This window comes from Guyanagaster necrorhizus (assembly GCF_019112545.1).
Source record: "Guyanagaster necrorhizus MCA 3950 unplaced genomic scaffold BT62scaffold_43, whole genome shotgun sequence".
NCBI lineage: Eukaryota > Fungi > Basidiomycota > Agaricomycetes > Agaricales > Physalacriaceae > Guyanagaster > Guyanagaster necrorhizus.
Window position 1 is genome coordinate 316,713 of NW_025064922.1, and position 9,589 is coordinate 326,301.

A 9,589-nucleotide genomic window follows, 5' to 3' on the forward strand; every position below is an offset into this window, starting at 1 on the left:
GTCGAATTTTTCAAAACGACACAACCCGATTCCTCGGCGGCACAGTCAATCTCAATATGCGATATGTCAAGCGGTCCTGGCTGTCGACTCCTCTGATTTGTTCTGATTTCGCCATCAAAACTTTAACGTGACCTAGCAAATCACTTGGAATTCTGATTCTATCTGATATCTCACTGATCTTCTTGCCAACGAAACTAACATAAAAAGCACATGGTCATTTATTAGCCTAGGAACCTACATAGCACCCAGGGTTGTCGAATAGATCCATGTCTCACTTCCATCAAAAAGAAACTTCACTGCCGCTTGTCCAGGTAGCAGGAACCAGGTACCTCGGCGCTCGGATCCAGCCTATGTGTATTTGTGGGTCTGAACTCATATATTAATGCGGCTCAGGTAAAGCATCATCACTTCAACTCAAATTACTCTCATCATGAGCTCTCTGCCAGATGTCCCACTTCTTACAGCCATCGTTCTCACCATCGTCCTCACTGTTCTACTTGTCAGGAAGAATCTTAATCGCCATGGTCCTCTTCCTCCAGGACCCTCGGGGCTGCCTTTCCTTGGAAATGCATTGGAGATGAGTGGCCCATATCCTTGGCTGAAGTATACAGAATGGAGCAAGCAGTACGGTCGGTGTTATCCGTTTGCTGCATTGGATCATGTTGATATACATCCGTTCACCAGGCGACGTGGTTCACATCAAAGCTGCCGGCCAATCCGTAATTATCTTGAGTTCCCCCCAAGCGCTATCAGATCTCCTAGAACAACGGGGTGCCATATACTCCGACCGTCCGCGTCTCATTATGGGTGGTGAACTGTGAGACTATCCAGTCGACATTTGTTTCTCATGGCCTTACTATCCTGGTTACAGTGCCGGCTACGTTGATAGTGTCCCTCTTTGTCCATATGGGAGCAGGCTGCGCGAATACCGCAAACTGATGTCTGAAGCTCTGACTCCTCGCAGGGTCCAAGATTACTTTGCTCTAGAAGAGGAAAAAACTAGGGAGTTTTTGGGGTGCCTACTACGTAGTCCTGACCAATTCCTACATCACATCAGAAGGTCGGTATTTCACCTTCCACGCAGACTCTTGTATCTTACTACGTGGATCCAGGAATATTGCCGCTATTGTGTTCAAAATCACTCATGGATATGATTTGAAAGACGGCTTGGATCCTTTGATGGAATTAGCGGAACGCGGGGATCACGACTTTTCTGACGCGGCAAGCGCTGGAGCCTTTCTCGTCGACTCTTTTCCGGTCCGTAAGTAATCATTTTTTGATCCGTGTCCCGCTCAGCCCTGATTCGCTGTTCTCGTTTCAGTACTCTACCTACCACGATGGTTAGGCTTGAATTGGATGAAGAGAGCCAAGATATTCCGTAAAAACATGGAGGAACTCCGAGACACTCCCTGGGAAACTGTAAAGGAACAAGTGGTCAGTCTCACCTTACGTCTGTCTAGTACGCGAATTATTGACGAGATGAACAGAAGAAAGGAACTGCCGTTCCGTCATTCGCGGCGAATTTGATTGAGAAGAACGGCGACCTCTCAAAGGACCAAGAAGATATATACAAGTGGGTCTCGACGGCCTTCTATGCTGGTTCGTCATGTCATATATCAAGCTATCCTTTGCTTAATTTTCTCGTTACCAGGTGGTGCTGATACAGCAAGTAACTTAACCATCTCCCGAGCTGTCCGCTTATGATGCCCCTTCTAGTCCGTGTCCGCTATAGCGTCCTTTTTCCTTTGCATGTCCCTGTATCCCGATATACAGCGCAAAGCCCAGGAAGAGGTACTGCGTGTGGTAGGAACCAGCCGATTGCCTACGTTCTCCGACCGGCCGCTTCTTCCCTATCTAGAAGCAGTGATCAATGAGGTACACCGTATGAACCCCGTTGGTCCTACTGCCCTTCCACATAGATCAAGCCAAGATGATCATTACAACGGGTATTTCATTCCAGCTGGATCCATCGTGATACCGAACAGCTGGTAAGCGTATCAATATTCTTACCCGTCTACTGATGTCCGACCAAATTAGGGCTGTTCTTCACGACCCGGATGTCTATCCGTCGCCATTCGAGTTTTTGCCGGAGCGATATTTCGACGATGCAGCTAAGACGAAAGGTCTAAACCCTGATCCTCGCAAATTCGTCTTTGGCTATGGACGACGGTATTGGCCTTTACCCCTCGGTTCCGTATATGAATCGTTGATGCGCATCCTAGAGTATGTCCGGGACGGCACCTCGCCGATAACTCTCTCTTCATCGCTATCGTGATGATACTGTCAGTCTTTGACGTTTCCCGAATCGACGAAAAGGCCCCGAAGCCAGATTTCTCCCGCAGCGAAGGGTATATTTCATCGACTATTTGGTAAGTTCCAGGTATCTATAACCTTCGAGTGAATATTAATACGGCACAGTCACCCTGAACCTTTTAAGTGCCATATCGCACCACGGTCAGAGGAAGCAGCGATGTTGATAAGAGCGAATGACCCAAGGAAGGTCGATCATAGCCTTTAAGGCTCCCCCAATTACAGACGATGGGGTCTTCTTATTCTGATGTAAGGCGTAATATTGACCTTAATATAGACTCGAAGCAAAATTATAAAGCTTATTTATTCGGAAATCGTTCCATGATGGCTTTCACCGAGGGCCTTTGCGTAATGGATGTGATAAGTCAAGTACGAATCTGTCGGTACTAGCCGGGTTTGACAACGAGACCTTAACTATGTTCTAAGCATTTCCTTGGATTTACCCATTGTTGGATTGTCTGGAGTTTCCTCTTCCCCGACATCTCCTTACACACAAGATACCGACCTTTCCCTGCCATTGACGCCAATCTGATCAATACCCAGTCTCGTGAACAAGACTCAGCGATCCGTATGAAGACCAGTCGCTGAATATGTCGATATCGAGCGCGCGGCGTATATAGCCTGGAACATTCTCTTCGCTTCCCAAAGCAATTTCCCGGCCTCTGGTCCGGGAGATTGATTGACCTTCTGGATGATGACGTCTCAGATATCATGTCCTCGGTCTGTAGTTTATGTAGAACAGTCGCGGACCGTCTCCATCGTTTCAAGCGATATGTTAACGAAAAGTTGGCGCTGAAGCAGTTGCATGTTCTCTCCTGGAATTTCGGCCTCGCTGTTCCTCTCAGCGTTACTTACAGTCGGGCCCATACAGGCTGACGCTTTTCAAGTCCCAAGGCTTCGTATTACCTAGCCCTAACCGCCATTAACTCAACGAGCGCCCATAAACTCCAGACTCTTGCTTATGACCGCTCTATCCACTCGCAAAAGAAGCGCGTTGCTGTAAATATGTATGCAAATGCCTGTAACTCCTTTCTGAAAGGAATATAGTACATGTGCCAGTTTCTTGAAGCGACGGAGTTTTGAAAAAGTTGTGTTTCTTGGTCGCATGCATGGTGCTATCTCATCTTCTTATTTCGTTATACGCGTCGACAGATGTGATATCGACCTTGGACCTGGAAGGACAATTGAATTATATGCCTATTTCTTCCGAATTCCATGATTTCTCCCACCACAGGTCTTCCATTTTTAAGCTCCATCATCGTATGCTCCCTGTATACGGAGAAAGCACGCGCCGGTACAATCACTGTGCTCCAACTTCCAACTTGGAAGGGGTTTGAACTTTGTTGCCTCCGATTCGGAAACTTGGGCTGTGTCTCAAGGTTTGCTTCTTTTTTCCTCGAAGACCGAAGAGGTCTTTATCTTGAGAGTAGAAGCTGTTTATTGCCTCCTTTGTACTCTCATGCAATTTTTTTTTCTCTTGTTGACAGCGTGATTTCGAAATTGGATCCTGGGCAGCATCGACTGGGAGAGGAATTGATAGATCGAAGAACCCCGCCATACGTAGTCTCCTCGCTCCCTGATACTTGGCTAGGAATACTGCATCCCACGCGCTCCGTTCAAACTATTCTGAAGTTTCCCAATGACCCTGTCCGGAGTGAAATCTGTTTTTTTTTTCTTCTCAGGGACATCTATCAGAATAAGTACACCTTTCCCGGAGCTTGAACTCGCTTACGCTTGCTTCGTCCAGAATACAAGCCTAGTTTAGAGATTGTAGCCCCCCTCGAGAACCTTTACTGGCTCCCAGGGCAAATAGGTAGTTAATACCAGTCATTTATGATCCTGGCTTTTCATTTTCTTCACGCATTGGACAATTTCTTAAACTCAGACTCGTAAGTACTCGTCTCTCATCGATACTACTTAGTACGAACGCTCTTTCCGGGAAAATACTCAAATAAACATGAACAATATCCCTGTTTGCCACCCTGCGATCCGAGTCAAAGTGGACTCGTACCAGGACAGCAGGGGACTGAAATAGCCATCTAATCAGGAAAACCGATATTTATGCCGACGGGCCAGCCGGCAGCCGGGAGATGGACTCTAGCAGCTGTGACAATTGGTACCAAAGACTTGGAATAACGCACGGAGCATGAAGTCTTCAAACCAGCACTCGGCCTCCGACGAATCCTTTGCGGGTCTACCAAAGCGCTGTGGGATAAGAGAACAGCTGTTGTGAGGAGGTGAAACGACGTACCTTCCCGGACAGAGCTCTGCCGGGAATCCGTCGCACTTTGTCTTGATTCACGAATGCCTTGGTCTTGGCGAGTTCACCTGCCGTCATGCTTGTTAGGATATCAGCAAGGGTATACTTGATGAAATCCTGACGCTGGCCTGTTGCCAGGCGGAGTCTATCAGTCCTTGAACTGCCTTCGCGATGCGATCCTGCATCTCCTGGTTGCCACAACTCGAGCCAGTCATGGAATCTATCAGTCTGTTGGCATCTACCGGGAGTTCCATGGAGTCTGAGGAAAGCTAATACATGTTCGAAACCATCGTAAGTGGTGGATTGAGTACAAGGGGCCAGATGAGAAGTATGTAATAGAGCAGCACATAGAGTGGGAGAATGTTCCACTATCGCTTCATTTGAAAGCTGTTGCGACGTGTTGAACCGTGTAGACTAGTAGGAGATGCCGTCATTTGCTATGTGAAAAGGGTTCTAGGCAGCTTTGATACTGCCATGCTGCAACAGAAAGATAGAGCAGGAGGGCAGACGTGGTTGTTGCTGCCAGGTCATCGTCTCGGGTAGGTAATAGGTAGGATTACTTACAAGTGACACAGTCTGTCCGAGTTGCCCGACTTGACGAAGCCGAACGTGACAGTGGTCACGGGATCACGTGAATAACCTGTGCACAGGCCACGGTCAGCAAACTACCCTCATTTCTCTGTTTTTTTACCTTTCTGCACGACTGGATGACAAGGAACGAATGAGCCTGCATCGACTCATATTATTCATAAATAATGCCAGAGAAGAAAACTTACGCGTTCCAATGTGACCCATCCCATTTTGTCAAGGACGACGAAGATTTTTTTGAAAGCATAACTGCAAATGTCAGATACCAGTAGCTGTTGTCCCTTGTGTTGCTTGTGCGTACGACTTTTCTTTAAAGATTTGCCCTCCAACTAACTTCAGCCAGAAAATCCTAGGAACATTAGCATACATTCGCTTTACGGAGTTATACCTTCTAGTTTGTCCTTGTAACGCGACCATCATGTGCTTGCCCTTATAAGAATGATCACACGACAAGATATGCTCGACGGCATTTTTCCATCATCGGACTACGCGGTCCGGCAGCCTCAACCATCGTTCTTCATCCCCGGCTTTCTCTTGGCTTCTTTCGCACTGCACTCCATCTCCCATGGCATCGATCCGCATCGATATCGAGCGTATTATCTCGTCTGTAGACCCTCGCATATACTCTGGCTTCATTGAGCATATGGGACGATGCATCTACGGCGGAATCTACGAACCCGACAACCAGTACGGTCTTTCCGATCCCAAGACAGGCTTCAGAAACGACGTTTTGGCCGTGTTAAAGGACCTCAAGATTCCCATCGTTAGGTATCCCGGAGGGTAGGCCACCGCCTTGCTGTTTCCATTGTTTTCCTCGTTGAGCATGTTCTCCTTGGAGGAACTTTGTGAGCAGTTACCGATGGCAAGATGGCATTGGACCAAAGGAGCTGAGACCGCGTCGCCCGGAACTGGCGTGGTTGTCGGAAGAGAGCAATTTCTTTGGAACTGACGAGTTCATTGATTTCTGTCGTGAGCTGGGAACAGAGCCCTTTATCTGCCTCAATATGGGAACAGGGACATTGCAGGATGCCCTAGCATGGCTCGAATACTGTAACAGGCAGGTTTTTTGAATTCGTACCTCTTTCGTCTTCTCACCCGTTTGTAACAGCTCGGCTAACACTTACTACGCTAATCTAAGGCGCAAGAATGGCCATGATGAACCTCACAATGTGAAATACTGGGCGCTCGGTAAGCTCTCAACTGACTTTGGTCATTTCGCGTCTTTGATCACCCCTTGCTTAGGCAACGAGGTCTGGGGTCCATGGCAAAGCAAGTATTGCCTTGTCTCGTTGGATGCTTGACTCATGCGACTCTAACAGTCGGTCAGCAAGAATCACAAGACTATGCCAAGAAAGCGTACCAGTGGGCAAAGGCCCTCAAACTTCTGGATCCTTCCGTCAAACTCGTCTCTTGCGGCGGTACTGTTCTGTGTTGTATGGCGGATGTGGATGTACTTATCTGCTGGTTCAGAAACCGGATACGCTGACTGGGATCGTGTGATCCTCCGCAAGTTGGCCTCTGTGGTTGATTTCCATTCCATACATAGTGAGAATTTAGTATTTGCTTCAATTCGGTATCGCTGAAATTCAGATTTGCAGTATACACCGTCAGCGAAGGCAAGCATGCGGTTAATGTGATTGGTCGTACGTACAGTGCTTTGCTTGCCATGCTTATTGGTGATCCTTGGAATAGCTGCAGCTGCAGAGAAAGCGCTAGATATCACTCGTTCTCTCATCGATCTTGCTAAGATCGAGGCAGGGTTAGAGAAAGACCTAACTGTGTAAATCTAGCTCTCTTCTTTCCAAAGTCACGAAGTTCGTGACTGATCCTTTTCTACCAGTTGCTTTGACGAATGGAACGTCTGGTAAGAACACTTGACGTTCTTATCTGACCGGTCGCTCACGACTACACTAGGGATCCAGTTCGTGGTAAGCCGGCCCTCCTCGCCAGCATTCTGTTGACCACTAATATGGTCCCTGCCTAGCCCCCGGAGAGAAAGGCGCCGAAGAGCATTATGACCTTTCTGATGCCATCGCTGTTGCATCATGGTTGAATGTATTCGTCCGGAAAGCGGATATTGTGAAGATTGCATGTATCGCACAGTAAGTCTTCCATGCTACCCTTTACAACGAACTGATAACTGACTACTTTTCAGGTCTGTCAATGTCATTTCTCCCGTAGGTTTAGTGGCAAACTGGATTCCTTATCGTTGAATGCTTCGGTATCGTAGATCATCACGTCTTCGCAAGGGCTCTTCAAGCAGGTGAGTTGCACTGTTATAGCTTCCTTCTCCTGTCTTACACCATACTCTAGACGACATACTATCCACTTCACCTGTTTACCAATCTCATGCGGGGAGCTTCTCTCGCGGTGCATGTAAACTCGCCCGTATACAATGGTCCCACCGTTCCTACATGGATCAAGCAACTAGACACCCACACACCCAATGCGTTCAAGTTGACCAAGTACATCGATGTCAGTGCTGTGTATGTGGAAGAGAGCAAAGAGGTTCGGATCGCGGTGGTCAACCGGCATCAGAGTGAAGACTTTACGGTGCCGATTATCTTTGCGCAGCCAGTAGGGGAGAAGACGGTAAAGGTTTATGAAGTCTGGAGCCCGCAGTTAGGCGATAAGAATGGATTTGAGGGTGAGAAGGTTAGCACCGTTCAGAAGGAGGTGGATTGGGAGGGTAGCTATGTTTTGAAGAGGCATTCGTTCCAAGGTAGGATCATGGAATTGGTCTGAAGCGTTCTCTTACATTGCTTTTTCACCCATAGTGTTGGTATTCAAGTTTGCTTAGAATAGCAACGCCGGTCGGCGGTCGGTGTATGGTTCTTCTGTAACTTGGCATATGTTCGTTCCTCGTTGTTCTGACCCATATTGATGTTGCCTAAGAACACGTTTTGTATCAAAGATCTGCGAAGTCTTGACACGTTCTCCAGATCTTTCTTCCCTGGTTGTCAACAAACTAGCATCGATGTCCACATGCATGCAGAGCTGCGGACGCCAAGTCGATCACTGTTCCAAAAAGTATTCAGGTATCACGCAGAGGCACGAGACCTGAGGCTACCACCATTCCTAGGAGGTTAATACCTCCTGCTGGTCTTCCACCTGGATTCCAACGCCTATAGCTGATGGACGGACAAACTGCGGGAAAAGTTACTGACATCAATCACCCCACGCAGGGACATTCATGTTCTTATGACCCACTCAACAACTAACCGGACCGTCTCTTCCCCGGAAAGCCTACAAAAACACGGATAGAGTATTGTTGAGTGAGATTTCTCTCAATTTCACGAACATGATCTTAACGCTCTCACCAAAGTGGTATACTTGGCTTTGTGGACTGTTCGCTAGTGAGTCTAAACTCTTCTGGGCGAAAACTGAGGTTCTCATTCGTCTTAGGTCTGGGCAGTATCATCTTTGGATACGACCTCGGTGTCATCGCGGGGGTGTTGGCGGCAACGGATTTTGCTGTACGCTTTCTGTCGTTCTATCCATTGCGCCTTCTAACTTTGCGGTCAAGGATACTATGGATTCACGATTCGGGAATGATGGTTTGAAGGGTCTAGTAACCAGTATCTTCGGTTCGTGTCGTCAGCTTTGACTGTGTCCATTTGTTCATTCGTGACTTTGTTCTAGTGCTGGGGTGGTACGTCCTCTTATCACTATATCAAACGTTGACCTGAAGCAGTGATCAGCTTCTTCGGAATGTTCCCTGTCGCGTATGCCGCAGATATTCTGGGACGTCGCAAGACCATTCTTCTCGGCGGCCTTATATACATGTCAGCTTCTTTTCTTTTGACGTGCTGCTTCTACGATACCAAATCCGGATCTTTGCAGTCTTGGCGGGGCCCTTCAAACCTCTGCTGAGAACATGGATATGATGCTTGCTGGTCGGTTCTTTGCCGGTACGTCGTGTCGATTTCTTTGACTTTGTCATAGATAGTTCAACCCACTAGGTTTTGGTTCTGGAATCATGTCGGATTTGGCACCATTATATCAGGTAGCACGGTTATCTTGTTTGTTTGGTTTGGTGCTGACTGGCTTTGTGCAGGCAGAGATTGCTCACCCTAGTATTCGAGGCCGGCTTACTACTTTACAACAGGTGAGCGAAATTTATGGACACTGGAGTAACAAGCTGACTTTTTCTTTTTGATAGTTCATGCTGGGAATTGGAGGTACGGCGCTTGTTCATTATTCTTGTCATAGTAATGACGCACGTATAGCATTTGTTGCATCTTGGGTGGTAGGTCCTCCTTCATCGGTACCTATCCTTGCTAACGATTGTAGACCTACGGGACCGCCCAAGGACTTCCCGGTACACAATCGGAATGGAGGATCCCGTTGGGTATTCAAGTAAGACGGCTTTCGTTCTCTAGTATTTGTTGCGGGACGACACAAGTACCTGATGTCAACCTTATATAAGCA

The 9,589-nt window shown here is 47.6% G+C and overlaps 3 protein-coding genes across 3 annotated transcripts; all 3 read left to right on the forward strand.

The window, feature by feature from the left end:
- Positions 1-315: 315 nt before the first annotated feature.
- BT62DRAFT_560474 (cytochrome P450) lies at positions 316-2,619 on the forward strand. Its single transcript, XM_043181402.1, has 12 exons — positions 316-393; positions 447-629; positions 685-817; positions 872-1,060; positions 1,113-1,261; positions 1,322-1,434; positions 1,488-1,599; positions 1,652-1,665; positions 1,717-1,988; positions 2,038-2,169; positions 2,223-2,369; positions 2,419-2,619. The coding sequence occupies exons 2-12, from the start codon at positions 578-580 to the stop codon at positions 2,516-2,518; spliced, it is 1,413 nt and encodes a 470-aa protein (XP_043034489.1). The 5' UTR covers positions 316-393; positions 447-577; the 3' UTR covers positions 2,519-2,619.
- A 3,104-nt stretch (positions 2,620-5,723) lies between these two features.
- Positions 5,724-7,903, forward strand: BT62DRAFT_982939 (glycoside hydrolase family 51 protein; the record flags this gene model as incomplete). Its single annotated transcript, XM_043189730.1, has 13 exons — positions 5,724-5,938; positions 5,997-6,215; positions 6,267-6,346; positions 6,401-6,427; positions 6,478-6,576; positions 6,629-6,703; positions 6,757-6,801; positions 6,851-6,938; positions 6,999-7,017; positions 7,154-7,260; positions 7,314-7,335; positions 7,389-7,421; positions 7,472-7,903. The coding sequence occupies 13 exons, from the start codon at positions 5,724-5,726 to the stop codon at positions 7,901-7,903; spliced, it is 1,461 nt and encodes a 486-aa protein (XP_043034490.1).
- Positions 7,904-8,444: 541 nt separating this feature from the next.
- Positions 8,445-9,589, forward strand: BT62DRAFT_937599 (general substrate transporter; the record flags this gene model as incomplete). Its single annotated transcript, XM_043187357.1, has 11 exons — positions 8,445-8,514; positions 8,564-8,634; positions 8,685-8,745; positions 8,801-8,810; positions 8,860-8,943; positions 9,002-9,069; positions 9,121-9,164; positions 9,216-9,266; positions 9,321-9,339; positions 9,388-9,407; positions 9,452-9,589. Exons 1-11 carry the CDS (start codon positions 8,460-8,462, stop codon positions 9,584-9,586), a joined length of 618 nt encoding a protein of 205 aa, XP_043034491.1. The 5' UTR covers positions 8,445-8,459.